The sequence below is a fragment of the Notolabrus celidotus genome, chromosome 20 (assembly GCF_009762535.1).
Source record: "Notolabrus celidotus isolate fNotCel1 chromosome 20, fNotCel1.pri, whole genome shotgun sequence".
Classification (NCBI taxonomy): Eukaryota; Metazoa; Chordata; class Actinopteri; order Labriformes; family Labridae; genus Notolabrus; species Notolabrus celidotus.
Genome location: NC_048291.1, coordinates 20,913,079 through 20,933,018, shown reverse-complemented (window position 1 = coordinate 20,933,018; position 19,940 = coordinate 20,913,079). Strand labels below are relative to the sequence as shown.

At 36.8% G+C, this 19,940-nt stretch overlaps 3 protein-coding genes across 4 annotated transcripts; 1 reads left to right on the top strand and 2 right to left on the bottom strand.

The window, feature by feature from the left end:
* Window positions 1–1,084: 1,084 nt before the first annotated feature.
* snrnp25 (small nuclear ribonucleoprotein 25) lies at window positions 1,085–4,402 on the bottom strand. Its single transcript, XM_034711597.1, has 5 exons — window positions 3,974–4,402; window positions 1,949–2,039; window positions 1,641–1,746; window positions 1,472–1,546; window positions 1,085–1,375 (listed from the first exon to the last, which is right to left on the bottom strand). The coding sequence occupies exons 1-5, from the start codon at window positions 4,181–4,183 to the stop codon at window positions 1,318–1,320; spliced, it is 540 nt and encodes a 179-aa protein (XP_034567488.1). The 5' UTR covers window positions 4,184–4,402; the 3' UTR covers window positions 1,085–1,317.
* Window positions 4,403–4,609: 207 nt separating this feature from the next.
* Window positions 4,610–8,922, top strand: polr3k (polymerase (RNA) III (DNA directed) polypeptide K). The gene is made up of 3 exons (XM_034711598.1): window positions 4,610–4,876; window positions 5,032–5,119; window positions 8,547–8,922. The coding sequence occupies exons 1-3, from the start codon at window positions 4,766–4,768 to the stop codon at window positions 8,672–8,674; spliced, it is 327 nt and encodes a 108-aa protein (XP_034567489.1). The 5' UTR covers window positions 4,610–4,765; the 3' UTR covers window positions 8,675–8,922.
* On the bottom strand, window positions 8,912–16,566 carry cdip1 (cell death-inducing p53 target 1). Of its 2 annotated transcripts, none has more exons than XM_034711595.1 (5): window positions 16,435–16,566; window positions 14,084–14,233; window positions 13,706–13,849; window positions 13,158–13,434; window positions 8,912–10,886 (listed from the first exon to the last, which is right to left on the bottom strand). In XM_034711595.1, exons 2-5 carry the CDS (start codon window positions 14,157–14,159, stop codon window positions 10,775–10,777), a joined length of 609 nt encoding a protein of 202 aa, XP_034567486.1. In that variant the 5' UTR covers window positions 14,160–14,233; window positions 16,435–16,566; the 3' UTR covers window positions 8,912–10,774. The 2 variants fall into 2 exon arrangements, with proteins under 2 accessions (XP_034567486.1, XP_034567487.1); XM_034711596.1 differs by lacking the exon at window positions 16,435–16,566 and adding an exon at window positions 16,071–16,193.
* Window positions 16,567–19,940: the final 3,374 nt, after the last annotated feature.

The window sequence follows — 19,940 nt, the reverse complement described above, 5'->3', positions numbered from 1 at the left end:
ATTGGGATTAATCAAAGTAACTTTAAATTATGACAGGTGTATACTGACTACTATTTGTCATGAGTTTGTATGTGATTGGTTAATTCTGAACACAGCCACATACCTGGTTTTAAGAGGGTGTGTACACTTATGCAACCACATAATTTTAGTTATTTATTTCTTATTCTTCCCCCTAAAGTTTTTCCATTTTTATTTCAATTGAATTGTTCATGTTATAGGTCACATTAAAGGTGGAAAAGTTCTGACATGATTTATCTTGGTCTCAATTATTTACATCACAAAACCTGACATTTTAACAAGGGTGTGTAGACTTTTGATATCCACTGTATTTGAGCCTGTCATTAACACAGAAATGCAAAGTTTGAACCATGTTTTTTTTTTTAGCAGTTAACAAGAAAATATTTAAAAGTGCATTTAAAAAATGTAAATCCCAACTAAAAGTGTGACACAGGTAAATTAAATAAATGAACTTTTGGCACTGGTCCTTTTTTCAAATCCAGCACTTCTATTAAAGTAACTGCGAAGGATAAATAACCTCCCTGACACTTTGATTAGTTTCTTAGAATATAGAAGGGGCTAAATTGCTTTCTAGCACTTATCAGAAGATATTCATTTTTGTTTCAAAAAAGAGTTCTGACCAAAAGACACTAATAAAAAGTGTTATTGTTAAATGGTCTGTAGTGACATAGAGCATTTTTAGTCTTTCGATCACTCAAGAGTTATAAATAACATGACACATTCAACCATTCACACGCTGGTAGCAGACGTTCAGTGCAAACATATCTACAGAACAGTAAATCTACTCACTGCTACACTGTAAAGAGTTAAGAGCAAAACTTAAAGATCAAAATAACTTCAGTTTTAATTTAAACAACATGAAAGAAGATTATTATATAAAAAAATAATGTGTATCACCTGCTTCACTCTACTGCTCCAAGTGTATCCGCGACAGATAATACTCAAACTAGATCAACAAGGGCTTATTATGCAGTTATACCAGGAAATATTCAAATCATCAGGTTTCTAAGTGAGCTCTCGGGGAAACGTTGGATGATGCTGCTCAAAGTGAAAAGAGACACAAAAATCATTAAAAAAATGTAAAGTTTTAATATTTGCAGAAAGTTATATACAATCACTACACTGATGCATTCAAACAAGAGGTTACAAACCTCTACATATTTTACAGTATATACATGCACCCTCTTTGAGATGCTGCTCAGTTTGTGGAGTAATAAATCTGGTTCATAGACATCTTTAGAGTTATTTCATGCCTGTAAGAGCTGGTTTATTTCCCCACTGAATATGTCAGCTGTGACTTCACTTTTTCCGGAGTCTCTTCATGAACGTCACCTCATCTCTGTTCCTAATGCCGTAGCTATAAACAAAAGTAAACACAGATAGGTGGGTGTCAAACAGTGCTGATTAAAACCAAGCACAACAACTCATGGAAGAGATTCTTCTATGCACTCACTCTTTCAGCCTCATCTTGTCATCTTCCACCTTTTCCCCCTGAAATACTAAACTATACGTTCTCCACACATACCTCCTGTGAAATCAAGAGAGCAAGCAGTGAGAATGAAACAAACATGCTGTTAATATTGAAACAACTTGAATGCTGTTGTGTTTTTGAGTGTGTTTACCAGCCGACATGTTTCACTCCGCCTTCACGTTGTTGTTTCAGCTCCATGAATCTGCGAATGGCCTTCTTCAGGTCCAAGACTGTGGCATTCTGCACGACCACGATGGCTATAGAGAGAAGATGTTTTTTAAATAGTTTTTAGTTATAGTAAGTAAGCAATAAAACATGTTATTTTTGTTGAAAAATGAATGGTGATGAAATCAATACAATGTGTAGTGATGTAAACAAACAACAGGACATACAGCACACACACTGCATACCTAACTTTAGTTATGCCTCAAAATTAATCAGAAGAATCTAATTTCTTACGCATTACTTCACCATCTGCCTTCAGAACCCTCACAGTCATGGCCTGTCCATACTCCAACGCAATCTGAGAGTTCACCTCCTCCAGAGTCACCTAAAGAAAAACATTGATCAGATCTCAAGAAAATCAAACACTCCTCATCTATATACCAGTAAATACTCTGATCTGCAGTAAAATATCTTTATATAACTCTAATCTAAATAGATTTGTTTATTTAGACACCAAAATAAGATACAACAATAAGGCAAACAAGAGAATATAAAAGCGTGTGTGAGGGTTAGTATTATGAGTCTTCACATTATAAGACTATATCTGCTGAGAATATTTTTGAGCCTGATCGTTGATAATCAGTGTTAAACAAGTGACCCGTATTCAATACCGTCAGTTATATGCATGTTGTTGCTGTAGAAAATATAATTTAGGGTAAAATCGTATTTGGCCTTGTTTTTGACATAAGAATAATAATGTTTTTTTTAATTGATTAATCTATAATGGATCGTTAACATTTTCAAAAATCGATCATGGGAAATACTTAAAAGTGTACATCCCTTTTAACTTTTTTGAGTTTTCCATAGATTTAATCATGATACATTTTTCTTGCAGCATACATTGCTGGTAAACACATACAAAAAACCCCAAAACATAGAACAGCTGCTGCAGTATTTAAGGTTGCCATTCCCCTTCCATGCTCCACCCTGTCCCATCCCATCCCACCCCTTCCCACCCCACATCCCAGATTTTACATAATGTGTAAGTAAGCAAAAGGGGAAATAAGATAATTCATTAGTAAAAAATGTAAATAAAAATAATAAGTAAACACACACACAAACACACACACACACACAAAATAGTAATCAAGAAGTTGGAAAAGGAAGAGAAAATAAATAAATCAAATTAAAAAAAAAAAAAAAAAAAAAAAAAAACAGTGGCATCCATTCTTCTACTCTGCTATTGTTCATTTCTTATTTAGAGGGACTTGTAAGCTGTCATAATATTTTAAAAAGGGGGTCCAAGTCTTACTAAAATTGTGTAAGGAACCATTTAAGGTATATTTTATTTTTTCAAGTTTAAGAAAATACATGGCATCTGTAATCCATCTGGTGAAGGAAAGAAGTATAAGACGCCGGGCTATTAAGGAGGTGAACGCAATTATGTCATGAGCCTTTCCTTTAAGTAAAGGGATCTCATGGCTTAAAATGTACATCCCTAGTAGAAACCAATAAATGACTTATATGAGAACCACACCCCGCTTTCTTTTTTTTAGATAATACAAAAACTCCAAATTAAAGCTGGGGTTGGTAGTCTCGGAAAACTAGCATGAATTTGAATGTAGCATTTCCTCATGACTCCATCTAACCCCTCCCCTCCTCCCTCAGAGCTCCTCCAAAACGACGCCCGTTCACATGTGATGTGCAAAATTTGAATTAAACATGGAAGAGAAGAAGCAAAAAAGTAAAACTTCAAAAAATTAAAACAAATGTGTTTTTTTCCAGACAGAGGAATAACTTAAAAAAATCATTATGAATACGGTTTATTAACTCGAAATGTATTAAATTATTTGAATTTCAAACTTTACAATAATTTTATAATAATAATAGAACAAAAATATTAAGTAGATGGTTCAGCCAAAACCAATTACATTAAGTAGAATAAAAAATGTAGAATGTAAAAAAATCAATATTTGTCACGTTAAAATAAAAAATAAAAACTTTTTCTTTTGCAGAAACTTGGAAAATGAAATCTCGCCTCCAATTTATTCTCTGATTTTAATTGCACCGTTTCAATTCCTGTCGTCACAGTGAAGAGTAGGGACTTCATAAAACTAAGGATGAGAATATCAATCCAGTGGATCAAATGAAAGCAGCCAGGCTGTAGTGAAGTCACTGGAAAACCTGAAGCAGGCCACCCTATGTGTAAGATAAAAACAACCTAAATGTGTACATGTGCTGCACATGTTCTGGATGCACATGTTCTTGATATTTAATCGACTCTGCTTTTAAAGTGCACTATGCAAAGGCCAAACCAACCTGGATTGGCAGATCACAAAGCAAAGGATCCTGCACAAGTCGAGCAAGTCCTTCCTCGAAAATATCCAGGATCTCGGAGTGAGGAAGAGCCTCCTCATCCTCCTCTTCTTCCATGTAAGGGCCTTCCACCTCTGTCAGGTCCTCTTTTTCCACCTCTTCGTCTTTTACAGACACTTCTCCTGGAACGGTGTCCTCACGTTTCTCCTCCATCACTGGTCTGATATTACAAACATTTAACGTACAAACAGCTGCCCGGTGCTTCCGGCGGGGAATTCAAAAATATAACTGTTTTCAATAGCTAAAAAAATAACTTAAAGCTTCCACATAGGTCAGAAATCTCAGATAAGAAGACAGCCAACATACGCTTTTAATGGAAACTCGTCATTAAGCAAGAAGACGTGTAGTAAACAAACAATGTGTACGGTTAATATTGCTTACCGGAAGGAAACCTTGGTGTATTACAAATGGCTCCCACTACCAGACTAAGTAAATTACCGTATTAATTTAATTTAATTAATTTTACTGCAGAACAAAATCATAGTTTCATTAATTTACACGATTTCATTCTCATTTGTTCTGTCTTCCTTTTATTTTAATTAATTATTTTTGTTAAAACGTTACTTTGCCTCGGTACGTTGTTTCCCGCCGAGCTTCGAAAAGGGTTGCACCTGGTTTCATCAGCGTCCTTTCCGCCGCTCCACATGTAGCCAAAATATTACGACTTAAGTTGTGTTAATGTTGAGTAATTTGAAAATTTGAAGCTGTTTACAGGCTACACATACCCCTGCTGACATGCTTCTTTTTTGTCCAACCTGCGGGAATGTGTTGATCGTGGAGGAAGGACAGAAGTGTATGAGATTCGCCTGTAACACCTGTCCGTATGTCCACAACATTACAAGAAAGGTGAGTTAAGTTGCATCAGGGTGAAAAATCACCACACAACGTGTTATTCTTGACTGATTTTCCTATCCACGTATAGCTCTTTTGACTAATATGCTGCTCCTACGTTCACATGTTACTTTAGGTCATTTAAGTTGACATATTGTTCTCTTCCACAGGTTAATAACAGGAAGTATCCTAAGTTAAAAGAGGTGGATGATGTTCTTGGAGGGGCTGCAGCTTGGGAAAACGTGGACTCAACTCCAGGTAAGCGGCATTTAAACACATCACAGTGTGTCATCACGGTTGCAGTTGTAACAGAGTAATTACAACTCCTTTTTACCTTTGGAGATTTAAATCTGTAGTGTGGGACATAATATCAACAATCAGAATACCCTTCTAATTTTACTCACAGTTTCATTGCATTATGACTCTTCCCAGTTACTCTGTGACTTTAATCCTGCACTTTCCCACTGATCGCAGAATCGCTGTATCTTGATGTACAGCATGTATATCAAGCATTTACAGTGCAAAGAGTATTTTCTTAGCTGGTATCCTAAAACCAGGAGTAAGCATCATTTCACCAGTGCTTAATACTGGATTTATTTATCTATTGATGTATTTTTTCATGGAAAATCTAGATGAATTAGCAAAACACATAAAACCATCAACAAAGAATCTTGGAGTCATTTTTGAGCAGGACTTGTGTTTTGAGCCATAAATAAAGACACTTGTCCAGTCCTGTTTTTATCAGCGCAGAAAGCGCATTTATTTCACCAAAAGACTTAGAAAAACTCATTCGCCTTTATTTCCAACCGTCTTCTTGACTGCTGCTGGCATTATAATACATATATGCAATATATAATATTATATAATTATCTTGATATATTATATTATATTATACTATATTATATTATGTTATATTACATTACATTATCATTGTTTACTACAACTCACCGTCATACTACATACCCATATTTATTTATTTATTGCTTAATCTGTCATTACCAACTATAATCACACCAACCTGTCACTACTGAACCATTTTTAATACTGCCTGTAATTACTGCAATTTAATCTAAATTCCATTTGTAACATTGTATATATCTAAATTGTATTTTATCTTTATTTTATTCTATTTTTATTTTATTGTATTTTATTTTATTTCATTTTTACTTATTGAAACTTCTTCTTGATTGTACTTATGTCTGGGTTGCTGTAACAACTGAATTTCCCCCTCGGGGGATCAATAAAGAAATATCTTTTCTCTCTCATCTTGACTACTGCAGCTAGCTACCTGTCTTACAAGAAATCAATCCACTGACTTCAAACAGTGCAAAACACAGCTGCTTGGCTTTTAACTACAACAACAAAAAATTCCCACATCACCCCAATTTTAGCATCCCTACACTACTTGGCTACCTGTTGTTTTTAGGATTCATTTTAAGATTATTTTAATCACATTTAAAGCACAACATGGACATGCTCCTAAATATTTATCTGAGCTTTTATCCCCCATAAACCAGGATGCAGTCTGAGAACCTCTGGCAGTGCTCTGCTGGCTGTTCCACGGTCTAAACTGAAAACTAAAGGCGACAGGGCCTTCGCTGTCAGAGCCCCCCGACTGTGGAACAGCCTGCCAGAGGAAACCAGACTCGCAGAGTCAGTCCCTAATTTTGTTTCACTACTAAAGACACGCCTTTATAGTAAAGCCTTTATTTTTGTGAATTTATTTGAATTTTTAACATTTCACCTCTGCTTTTATTCTCTGTCTGCTTTTATTGCCTCTCTCCCGCTATTGTCCGCTTTTATTGTTTTTGTGAAGCACTTTGTTACTTGCATTATAAAGTGCTATACAAATAAAAGTATCATTATTATTATTATTTTGCTTGTTATTGTCAGTTGTTTGTTCTTCTGTACGAAACTTTTTTATTCTGCTATCTCAGCTGGTTATTCCTGGTAAAATAAAGGTTAGATAGTCAAATCCTTGATATCTGAAAAAGTGTAAGACAGAGTTACATGTTCGGTCTCTTTCAGTCAAGAGTGAATCAGCTGTTTGGCATTTTATAGATTTTTGATATATGGCTACACAACTCATCTGTTTTATGATACTGTTTGTCAAACATATTTATTAAATGACCAAACAAATTATAAAGATAAGACAATGAGTGCCTCGTAATTAATAACATGCTGGGATAACCTATATTGCCATCTTCTTAACGCTATCTTCAGACATCCATTGTTGTTATTTTACCTCATTGCTCCCCCTCACCTTTAAGAATCCAGTTCAAAATTCTCACACTTCCTTACTGATCCTTACACGGCCAGGCTCCAGAATATTTGTCAGAATTCCTTCACCCCTACCAGCTAACTCGCCCACTCAGGTCAACATGTTACACTTTTAACTGTTCCATGTATACACCTCACCACTCGGGGTGACCCTAATGAAATAACCCCATGCCAGCCTGACATTAACTTTGTACGATGCATTACCTACTGTACATATGCAGTCAAACATTTAGTATAGCACCTTGTCAAATTTACCTGTATCCCTGAATCCTCCCTATCTGAGCAGGATTTCTCTGTCACCTGATAAATAAAATATTGATGTCATGAGCAGTGACTCGGCATGACTCAAATCTTGGAGAAGACCAGTAGCATTCACTCGGCCTACTTTTAATATTACTTAAAAATAAATGAACCACTATGTCCTTATTCAAGTTCACCTGCTGCTGTGACCCTGCCACTCCACCACTGTCTGACAAAGGGGACAGTGTTGCTCCTTCTGTCATCTGAGTGAAGTGAAAGTAACAAATCGATCGCCATTAAGAGTGAGAAAACAGAGTGAAATGTGAGAGGTTCATCAGAGTTGATGATGTTTATTATTTTTGGTAGAAGTTTATTGGTGGGGACATTTCAGCCATCGTTTGAGATTGGTAGGGAAATGTCCATATGGTCCATACACAAATCTACACCATTGCTAACAAGTCCTACAAACATACCAAGTCTTTATTAAAAACACGCTTGTTCAAGTAGGTATTTAGTTGCTTTTGCACAACTTTGAATGCTTTAAATGAATCATGCAACCACTGCACTTTTTATGCTGCCTATCGGTTTTGTTTTATTTATATTTCTGTATGTCTTGTCTTTATAAAGCACTTTGTGACTTTTGTCTGTGAAAAGCTATACATAAATACAATTTACTTAAGTTCAAGTTTAATACTCAATGTTTGAAAATTCAGTTTAAAATTCCTCTGATTCAGTACGTTTAGGTAATGCAAAATATAATGTTAAAGGGATGTTTATACATTTCTGCAGGTGCTTTCTTTCTTTTTAATTTGAATTTAATATTTTTAAGGAAACAAGAAAATAATAGAATAATCTCTACATAATAATATATTGCAGCAGATTAAATTGCTTGAACACGCATGGGGAGCCCTCATTCTGGCACTGTTGCTGCTACCTTCTAGTAAATTCTCACAAAGTTCATGTCGTGTTCATCATACTTACCAAAAATGCTCTGATTTTAAATTACTCCACAAGAACATTCTTGCTCACACAGATTAAACTTTATTTTCTCAGACATGTTTCTTGTAGTAATTCAAATGTTTTTTGCAGATGTATATTCTTGTCTTCGATGTTAGTTGTAAGTTGTAAGTTCAGACTGAAACACGTTACTCATTTGTCTTCACAGAAACGTGTCCAAAGTGTGGACATCTGCGGGCGTATTTCATGCAGATCCAGACCAGATCAGCTGATGAGCCGATGACCACTTTCTATAAATGCTGCAATATTCAGTGTGGGCACCGATGGAGAGACTGAACCCTTTGGACTGTAAACATTGTAATATATACACACTTGGATTAGAACACTCTTACTTCGACCCTTGTTCCTGAGCTTGTATAAACAGACTCTAGTACTTATTGATTTTTCTGTTTGATGTGCTGTCTCTGCTCAGTTTGAAGGGGGAGGACAACCTAATTTTCTCCTGGTCTTTGCAGATACTTACACACAGCTTTTCTTTCGATGCATAAATCATTTTCGAAACAATAAAATGAGTTTGGATGAAAGATCATGTTCTGACTTTTATTGATAAAATAGTAACTGTATACAACAGTCAAACAAATTTCTGACTTACATAGTTAAACATATCACAGACATTTAGAGCAATGCATACCAGCATTATCCACAACAATGGCATACAGTACTTTGTATTAAAAGTTCAATGCAATCCTTCAACGTAAAATCGACTTCCTTGCACAGCTTAGCTAGCCTTAATGAAAGTAAAATCAAAACGCATACAGTCAAGGACCTTGCTTGTTGTGAGAATTCTTTACTCTGTGTGGTCCATGCAGACTAACGCTGCACTGGTTGAGTGAATGTGAATGGCAGTTTCGGCATGCTGTGCTGGAACAATGCTCGATTCATTGTTAGTAGTAATCTCAGTAGAATCACTATGTTATTTTGCAAGATGTGTGATACAATCATTGATCTGAAGCTTATTCCTAGCGGAGAGGTCTCTATTTAGTTCAAATACTTTTTTTTTCAGTAATCTAACATGCATCTGAGCAATGCAGGTACTCTTTAAGGGCTGATGTCATATTAGGAGGATTAAAGGCCAAACAGTGAGATGTGATGATGGTGCCACTACTGTTAGTAGTTTGCAGACACTTTTCTGCACACTGTTTTTTTTTTTTTTTTTTTTTAATTAGCCACCTGCGTACCATCCGGCACCTAACAAACAATCAGCCAACAGTATTAGTAAGAATATAATGTGGAGCATCAGTCTGACACACAGAGAGGACACTTAACAGCTGAGATGTCATGCAAAGTGTCCCCAGTAACACGCTGCCAACAAGCTCCACTTTGACTCCGATATACTCTGAAGAAGAGCGCACATGGCTGGATTCGATTGGCTGACAACAAACATAAGTAGAAACCAAAAGTAGTAGCTGCTTGTACTCATGAAGTTGTTTTGTTTTCCCTCAAATCTAACATGTCTAAAGCACCAGTGACAGCTGAGGTTGATGGTTTTAAGAATGCATCAAAGGGGGGGGCTTTAACTCCAACTTAAAGTGCAAATCTTGGCGTAATTATTAAAATTAAAAGTATCACAGACAGCGGGCTCTGAATGTGTCAACAATAAATCACTAAGTTATGTGACTAACTGAAGCCCAGAAGATTAATATACGTTGTTTAAGTTATATCAATCCTGATCACCCCCAAAGACAGATACATCACTTCATTGATCTGTAAATGGTTTGTTAGTTTGGTAACATTCATAAGGGGTAATAATAATAATAAAAGGAGAAAAACAAGGTCTGTTAGAATCAAATTATCAAACGTAGACAAAAAAAATATTTGCAGTTCTAAATATTAACTCGTTAAAACAGTGGATAAAATATATTAAATAAATAAGAGAAGAACACAAAGCTAACCCAGCATTTTTCAGTTGAATATGCTTCCTTCTCGGCAGGATTCACAGATGATTTTAAATAAAGTGACCGTTATTCACAGCTTTCTCTAACCAAGGCTCCTCTTCTATACAGAGACTATTATTTTTTTCTTCATGTACAAGTGTGATATCTTAAGCTTGTCTCTTACAGTATCCAACCAAAGATCCGACGTACCTGTGCACTGCTGTCTATCCATCTCCGCGGATGATTCGGTGCTCTACAATAATCCGATCGGTGAGATTTGTACATTTCGAATGCATATTTATACATGAGAGACTTAAGATGAAAGATATATACAGTAAATATTCGGTAAACTGATGAGAAAAACCGCACTTACAATTTAAGAGGGCTTACACGACACTTTGCAAAAATGGGAGGGAGAAGCCTGTCACTACCAGCAGGAGGAGCTGTGAGTGAATGTGTATGTGTGCATGTGCATGTCTCTGTCGCATACAGCTGTCGGTGGTTAGCATATACGTTTGTATGTGTAGATGTAACCCTTACAGTAAGGGCAGGTGTGTGTCACATCCTTGAGGTCGTCAATCAGACAGGGAATCAAGCAGCAGCCGAGATCACACCTGAAAAAGAGGAACAGACGCTTAATAATGTCGCACAGGGCTTCACAGGAAAGAAGAACTGCTTCTGCGTGAGGGGAGAAAAACAGCATGTAGACGAAGCCTGTAATTGTGAAAGTATTGCTTGCACCAGAGGTCACAGTCACCTCTGTATGCAACATATGCAAATGCACAACAGAAAAAAAGGAGATGAAAACATTTACTAGATCAAAAATGTTGGCGGGTAACGGCATAATCATATCTCTTCTTCCACAGTAGCTTTGAAATTTGCATGCGGCACATTATAAACAAGAGCATGTGATTTGCATATAAACTGTCCGAGTGTTAGCTGCCGTGAAGATCCTGAGTTTGACTTCTGATGTCTGGTAGATAGTATTTAACATACAGCTCTTTCATAATCATAATGACTCGAAGGTTTAACCCTGAGACAGAGAAAGAACACATGACTTCTGAAGTGTGGTATGTGCAGAAGCCTTGTGCATCTTCATTCTTCTACCCTGTTCCAAATGTTATGTCTCCTAACTGCTGTCACTGTTTAACCAGAGTCAAATCCACAATACAGGTCTTACTACATTCCTTGGTGACTTTGATAGCTGTGAGGTAAACACGCACTGCCCGTGACTCTTGCCACTCAGTCGTCAGCTGTGTTAGGATACATGCAGTGAGTGGTGGTGATGTTTAGCTCTCTTTAATCTGTTTTAGCCATCCTGCTAGTTACCCACGTGATACCCGTAACCAGTCTAAGGTGGTGGTGATTGTTTTGAGGTATGGACCAACCCACTGCCCATGACCAATCAGCTGAGACTCACGCTATACCCCACAAAGAATTTAGAAGTCTACAATTATACGAGCACTCCCCGAGATTTATTCACCAAACAGTTTGCCACCTTTTTCTTTCAATGAATGATTATGAACTAATTATTTGCCTAGGCCTGACAGTCATTTTACTGACTTGACTTCCAATCATAGACTGTATAAATAATGGACGTGATGTCACCCATCTGTCCCGGAGCGCTGTTTTGAAGCCAATATGGGGGCCATATTGGAAATGCTGAACTCATCCAAAAGATTGTGTCGTAAAGAGGCGGGCTTTGAGTCTCCTAGCCAACAGCTACAGTGTTCCCGCCTGTCAATCAAGTCAGTCATGTACTTATTTGGGCCAAAACTTGTAATCTTAATATCTTCTGCACCGTCAGGTTAAAAAAAAAGTTCACTCCCCGTACAGTGTGTGTCGATAGAGAAATTAGCGACATAGACCAAAGCCGTTTTTGGAACCAGGCTGTAAACATGTTTATTAATGCTGCAAAGATCATCTTTTTTGAATGGTGTGTAAGTGGTTTCCAGTGTTTCTGCAGCCAGCCTCAAGCGGATTCTCGATGAATTGCAGTTTATAACCCTTCTGCATGGGCTTCATGTTTTGAGACCAGAGGTTGCCGCTCGCTCCCAATACATCATATCAGCATTTATCCTGCTAATTTTAACACTTTTTTTCTTTTCTGTTTTAATATAATGGGACTTTTGCCTTCATTTGATAGGACAAATGAACAGAGACAGGAAATGTGGGGAGTAGAGAGTTGGGGAAGACATGCAGCAAATGGCCGCGGTCAGGAGTCGAACCAGCGACCTCTGCGATGAGGTCTGTAGCCTCTGTATGTCGGGCATTTAAACCGCTGGGCCACCAGCGACCCTGGATTACTTTTTTTAACAAACGGGTCTTGTGGTAAAGTTTGGTTGCACTCACCGCGGCTACTTTAAGTAAAAGAGGAGGATGACTGTTCCAGAGCAGCAGTCAAAGCGAAAAAGTTTAATTTGATGACTTGATTCGATAACTGCTGATGTGCTCGTCCATGGAGGTTTTTTTTCCCCCTTGTGAGAAATTATTTCACAACATGAGTTGCGTTTCACTTCCTCCTTATCTTTGGTGAACTGCAGATAAACTTGAAACCTGCCGGCAAGTTTGATCATCCTTGCATCAGCTGACACCACAGTTCTTCTCACCTGATGGCTGGAAATTAAATTTGAACTGCTAGATTATAACACCATCTTCATACCTCACTCTATATTTTATACTGGTATATTAATGGCACTGGTATGTAGGTCACAGCCCACTTTATAGTTGAAAAAAGGTACAGTACTTTCCACAGTGTAATGTGTTTGAAACATCATATAAAGCAGGGGGTTGTGGAGGTTACACAAATCTACTAAAAGCAGCAAATCCATTCAGCAGTCATGTGACCTCTTTTCATTTTGGACCCTGTCCTTGGATCTACTCACCCCACGAAGAAGCAGAAGAGGCAGAAGAGTGTGTTCATGAGTCCAACATCGTGGGAGATGCGGGTGACGATGGCCTGCTGGCAGTGCGGACACACAGTCTGCACCGGCGAGGTCTGGAACATTTCCCCCTGCAGTACAGTAACAGTGGTGGCTGCTCCCGGAGGAGCCAGGACAGTCGCTGTGTGGCCTCCCATGTGGACAAAGTGACTAGGACCTGGACCCATCTGTCCCGGCATCGGGTGGGGGAAGTGACCGGGCGGGGGTGGATAGTGGCCACCTGTAAAGCATGGAATTACACTCAATCGACTGTACATGGTTGTTGACACAGATAAGCTTTTACTGGTGTAGTGAGCCATTTAACCAAGCTTTGTATTACTGTAATAACAAAGATGGATAAATATTGGATTTAGTGGCTCGTATCATGTCCTTAAATAAAGGGAACTGCTAGCAGTAGCTACAACAACTTCTCATAATAGCCTCTTATTCTGGCAGTGGCTCTTTTGAAGTCTTCACATGTATTTTTTTTACATCCAGACTGTGTGCAGCACCTGGAGGTGGAGGCATTGGCATTGGCATGGGTCCTTCTCCTGGGACGTGTGGGGGAAGGAAGCCTGGCCCTGGGCCCTCATAGGGTGGAGGACCATAGTCTGGAGGTAATGGCTGTCCCTGTATGGGAGCAGTTCTTATGGGAACTGTTTGAAAAAAGGGAAGATGGTTGTAGACATGTTAGAGTCAGATTCTACAAATGCAAATAAGTTATGTGAAAATATCTGTCACAAAAAAACCTGACAAATTGTTAGACAGCATTCCAAATAACATTCTTATTGTATTTAAAAATGTCAGACTCAGAGAGAAGACATGAAGAAGGAAACTTCCAACAATAGAGAATATATAGGGGACCTCAAATGTAATGATCTCAAACATACCTGGTTGTCCATTCTTCTCCTCAATGAGCGGAGCGCTGGGACCCCCGGGGTACGGAGGAGGGGGATCACTTGACATACTGGCCAGATGTGTGTCGAGGGAATGGAGTTGGAAATGGAGCTCCGCTCGAAGCGCTCCTTAGGACTTCAATTCTACAAGGCATTTAAAAAATAATGAGTGCTGTGGCTCATTACACTGACAGACCTCGCACAAGTCATAAAATGTTCCATCAATAGTCACAGAGGCTAATGAAGTACTTTGTGTTACTGCTGGTCTTACTGTGCACACATATCCAAAAAGGTCAAGACAACAGGGGAACACACAGAAAAGCAACTGACTGATGCATAACAGTGAGATTAGGAGGAAGAAAGAAAACCACAACATGTAACAGCAGAAGTGAGAGCTCTCTGGTTCAGGGTTCACATTTCTGAAGCAAGCATGATTTCGCTCTCCAGCTAAATAATGCATGCAGCGGCTCAAAGCTGTGTTCAGAAAACCTCTCAGGGAAACAACACTGACATTTGAGAATTCAAGATTTACAGTGAAGCCTGGACAATAACTCATGACTGTAGCAAGCAGCAGAGGGACTGGAAAAAAACACTAAAATAGTTGCTTGCATACAGAGGTGTCAAGTAAAGAAATACAAATACTTTGTTACTTTACTTAAATAGAAATTTTGGGTATCCATACTTAAATGGAGTAATTATTTTTTAGCCAACTTTTTACTTCTACTCTTTACATTTTCAGGCAATTATCTGTACTTTCTACTCCTTACATTTTAAAAAATAGCCTCGTTAATCTTATTTCATTGCGGCTTGTTTGTGAAGTTTGACTTTTTGCACCATTAAAATACTTATAGGCAACGAGTCATCATGTCTTTCACTCCATGAAACATGTTAATGCTCAGTAGTACACATATATGGTTCTTTAATGTATTTGCATTGTAGAAGAATGTGTTCATTTTCAATGGGCATAAATGCGGCTGAAACAGATGCAACCCAAATATTTCAACATTAACATATTAATATAACATGATAGTCAGTATGGCCTTCAGAATTTTTTTTTTTTTTTTTTTGGGAGGTGGGGTAGTAAATAGGCACAGCCTAAGCTTTTGTCCTTAATGACATTTTTTCCCCTTACATTACTTTTACTTTGATACTTTAAGTAGCTTTGAAACCAGAACTTTTACACGCTTACTTTAGTAAAAAGCTTGAGTTGATACTTCAACTTCTACAGAAGTCTTTTTAAACCCTAGTATCTGTACTTCTACTTGAGTAATGAATCTGGTCAACTTTTGACACCTCTGCTTGCATTCAACTTTTGCTAAACCCACTCTTAACTTCACACTGAGAGCATGTCAGCGAGGTGTTGACATGACTGGAACAAATGTATCTAACTTAAGATGCTTTAACAAGACGAAACAATGCACCTGCTACAGGACTGAATAATTATCCAATGTGCAGTAAGACAAACATTTAAAAACTATCTCTGAAGGGAAACATGCGCTGAAACTCAACATCATAAAGTGAATGGCTTACAATGCATGGAGGCGACTCGAATTGGAGAACAAGCTGCAATTTTCAACAACAATAATACAAGTCCCCCTTCACAATAGCTAAGCTGAGGTGCAGAACTGCCCTGTAACATATTTCAGTAAAACCAAAACAGTATAAAGACGAACTCAAACACAAAAGATAACACAGATTGAGATGTGAGGCCACATCTTGAGATGTGAGGCAGGGAACAACCACAATGTACTCAAGAGACATTTCTCACACACGAAGGCTAACCTAACGCTCCCTAGCTTACCAACTAGCTCGCTAGCTAGCTGCTGTTTTTTAATCCTTTCCCTGATAATCCAGCTCAAAGCCACTTGCACAACTAACCATAAATAACTTAGTTGCGTAATCAATTCTAGCGAAAACCCGACATTAGTGTTAACTACATTTGGGGTCCATCATCAGAAGTATCTGTCATTATTATTATTACCGTTGGTTGACGGTAGCTAACGGAAAACGGAATCAGGCGTAGTGTGTGGGGCTTAATCGACAGGTCGAGGAGAACTTATCCTGTAGACAAATAACTTAAAGAACAACTTCCACTGATGTTTTGTTTGTATTCAAATGGTAAGGTAACTTGGTATACAAAGATCTGTTTGTCCAAGCACAGCGTGTTTGCTAGCTGTCGTAAGCTATCTATAGCGTCGCCATTCAAGCGACAAAAACATTAGACTGAAGATAATGCCCCAAACTTACAAATAACACAGCTGACTACATTTTTATAGCATTGTCTGACACTGTTACTGGTTACGACAGAAATAATAAAGCTGTCATGGAGCTGAACGCTGATTTACCTGGTTTTAGGAGAATCGCAGCCTGTCCGTGGTGAAACTGAAGTTATTTGACGTTAGCAGCTCCGAATCCTCTGATAACCGTCAACATCCGGACACATTCACAGCAAGAGTCACTAATCGTGATTTACACATAGATCAGATTTATCACATAATTTAAAGAAGAAATAAATAACATGGGGCAGGTAATACATGAATGACAAAATGCATTTATGAATGTAAAAAAAAAAGGATTACACCCAAAGCAGGGGAGAGTGATAAGTGATGTGGATAAGTTGATCAGTGAAAATGTCTCATTCTTAGCTGTTAAATGTATGCATTTTTTTATTTTTGAGCTGCAAACCATTTAACAAATACATGGCAATGAAGTATTAAAAAAATGAATGAATTTATTTGTAAACCGGAAGTGTCGGTCAATGCATGGTGGTTGATGCTTGTATTCCTAAATATTCACAAACCTTAGTCTACTGATCGGAACACAGAAATCTTCAATGATGACGTTATTAATCATTTTTAATTAATACAAATAAAACATTATGTTTCCATGTTGACGTTCCAGTTACCGATGTTGAGATGAATCTACCATCCACTGGAACATTCTTCCACACAATGAGTGTATACCGCTCTCTGGTGTTTTCAATCAAGAACTGCAATATAAATATAAAACATGGAACCTCCAATCAAACTGTGATTAACCAACAGGTGAAAAATAGTGTGAACTAACTTTTTGTTTTACATTTCATCACCAGCTTCTCTGACCAAGTAGACAAAGACATTTCAGGTTACAGTTCTATTTGGATCTTCTACTTCTACTCTTTTTTATTTTAGAGTTGTTTTTTTTAGTTATTATTATTCAAGAGTAAAGGTATACATAGGTAGTAGAAAACAGTGACACATATAAATCAAGTGAAGACAGATTAGATAAGATAAACATATCATACATACAGAAGACAGGACAGCAATACAATATATATAAAGTAAAATACACTTATGAAAACAACATTTACGTATATATAAAGTAACAATAAATTGGTTCCAAGAGGAACATTTTTCTGGAGATCTAAGACTGAGAACATAAACTGGGGGAGGGCCTGGCGTTTCCCTTATAGATACTGTATCTCAAACAAAGCTACACAGGTACACTTCAAAATACTACATTAAATGTATCATGATTAACAGCCTCATTGCTAAGTTTACAGATACTGAGAATGAGTGCAACTTTTGCAAAAACTATACAGAAACAATTTCTCACCTTTTTTTCTAATGTGAACTACGCAAAAGACATTGAATATAATTTTTCTCGGTTGCTAATAATGTTTATTCTCTAAAACTCAAAGACATTGTTTGTTACTAACAAGGAAAATATTGCTCTTGAACATTTCATAAACTTCATTATACTATATGCCAAGTTTTTCATTCACAAACAGAATTCTCAAAGTCACTTCCGAAGTTTTCAAATTTCTTTCTAGAATTCAAGTCCTGTATTAAATCATTTATTTTAGAAAAGGACAAAAAATGCACCAAATTCATCAACTATTATAACACCGTTTTCCCTGAGACTCCGAGGAAAACAATTGTTTACATATTTCTGTATAAGTTTTTTTATGTATTTATTTATCTTGGTTATGAGTGTATTTACTTCTATATGGAAGCCCGTTTAAAAAAAAAAATTAAAATTGAAAAAATATATATATAATATAGTTCATAATAATGAGATAGTAAATCATAACAATGAGATACTAAGTCATAATAATGAGATACTAAGTCATAATAATGAGATACTGAGTTATAATAGTAAGATAAGATAAGATATACTTTATTTGTCTCCCATTGGGGGAAATTTCTTTTGTTACAGCAGCTTACAACACGGGACAGGGGAATACAACAATGTACTAACATAGTTAAAATATATAATAACAGTAATAATAGCAATGACAAGGGTAAAATAAAACAAAATAAAATAAAATAAAATAAAATAAAATAAAATAAAATAAAATAAAATATGGCAACTATTACAGATATATACACACTATGTACACTTCTATCTGATAAATAGATAGGTAAGTTATTGTACGATAAAAAATTGCACCAGGTTAATGTCAATGAGATATTAAGTCATAATTATGACATACTAAGTCAATATTATGAAATACCAAGTCATAATAATGAGATACTAAGTCATAATTATGAGATACTAAGTCATTGTTATGAGATAGGTCTAAATGGGCTTGAATGTGTGTTGTGCCGCAGCTACAGTTTGAAGAGGCTGAGACAAAGCTTTGCAGACCTTAATGCCTTCATAGATCATCAGTTGCAAACGTTTGGCAAGCAACACAGCTACAGTTGGATGCACCAAATATGTTGAATGGGCAGAATAATTACAGACAGAGAAACTGTGTGTCAATTGATGCGACTGATGAATGGGAGCGGGGATAGAACTGTGTTCGCACAACAGTTTGAGACAGCAGTTTGAGTCAGTCTTGGGCCAGTGACTGGTCAGTAGTGATGTGCGGATCGATACTGAAATATCGATACTTCCAATACCAGATCTTTATGCTCTAAAATCGATTCTCAAATCAAAATATCGATACTTTTGCTACTTCAATCATTTGAGACAGTGTATATCATTAACAGGAACACAGTGGAAAGTAACTAAACCATTGAGATCTTGTCTAAATGATACGCAGTTGGTGGGAACTACTAGTTCTAGTTCTTAATAATAAAACAATTATTTATTGTAATTGTTTTATTGTTTTACTTATATTCTTTTTTGTTTGTGTTTAAAACACCATTTTCACATATTTCATATGATTGTGTCCTCTGTTTGTTTTTTCTGTTGTTGTATCAGCTCGACTATATCGTAAATGAGGCCGCTACCTCGATATACTTACAAGTTTAAAATAAATAAAAAAATAACTCAGAAATACACTACTTTTTTTAGATTTACCAGATACAATAGGTGTATTTTCACAAAGTATCGGTATCGGATCGGTATCGCCGATACCAGCCTGAATTTTACACAGTATCGGATCGGAAAGGAAATCGGTGGTATCGAACATCACTACTGGTCAGTTCGATGTCCAGACCATTTCATCTGCAGGACAGCCGCTGGTTTTTGTGCTGTTGCTAGGTAACGAAGTAATCGTTAACCCATAATGCTGGGTCACAATTTTTTACCCATTTTTGGGTCAAAACCACCCAACCTATGACCCAGCAGCTTGAACCCAGCAGTTGGGTTATGAAAATAACCCAGCAGTTTTTAGTGTGTATATATGTATGGCATATAGATGGCTATGACAAATTAAAGCCCTATGGAATATGCATCTGTGGTTGCATTGATGGTTTCTCAAGAAAAATGATATGGCTATGGGCTAGAAGCATATAAGCATTTTTTATTTTTTTTTTTACTTTTTCTTAAAAAAATTTTTTTTTTTACTTTTCCTAAAAAAATTCCCTTTATTTACTTTTCCTAAAAAAAATAAAATTTTCATTTCATTTTTTATTTTTTT

Bases quoted from the DNA above. Each gene is read 5' to 3' on its own strand.
- snrnp25 (XM_034711597.1), bottom strand. From the start codon at position 4,183: ATGGAGGAGAAACGTGAGGACACCGTTCCAGGAGAAGTGTCTGTAAAA. The intron at 1,547-1,640 runs GTAAACACACTC...TTGATTTCACAG, and splicing joins GGAGTGAAACATGTCGGCTG to GAGGTATGTGTGGAGAACGT. The intron at 1,376-1,471 runs GTGAGTGCATAG...TTTTGTTTATAG, and splicing joins GACAAGATGAGGCTGAAAGA to CTACGGCATTAGGAACAGAG.
- polr3k (XM_034711598.1), top strand. From the start codon at position 4,766: ATGCTTCTTTTTTGTCCAACCTGCGGGAATGTGTTGATCGTGGAGGAA. The intron at 4,877-5,031 runs GTGAGTTAAGTT...TCTCTTCCACAG, and splicing joins TCCACAACATTACAAGAAAG to GTTAATAACAGGAAGTATCC. The intron at 5,120-8,546 runs GTAAGCGGCATT...TTGTCTTCACAG, and splicing joins AAACGTGGACTCAACTCCAG to AAACGTGTCCAAAGTGTGGA.
- cdip1 (XM_034711595.1), bottom strand. From the start codon at position 14,159: ATGTCAAGTGATCCCCCTCCTCCGTACCCCGGGGGTCCCAGCGCTCCG. The intron at 13,850-14,083 runs GTATGTTTGAGA...TTTTTCAAACAG, and splicing joins GGAGAAGAATGGACAACCAG to TTCCCATAAGAACTGCTCCC. The intron at 10,887-13,157 runs GTGAGTAGATCC...CCTCTTTTTCAG, and splicing joins CTCTTCTGCTTCTTCGTGGG to GTGTGATCTCGGCTGCTGCT.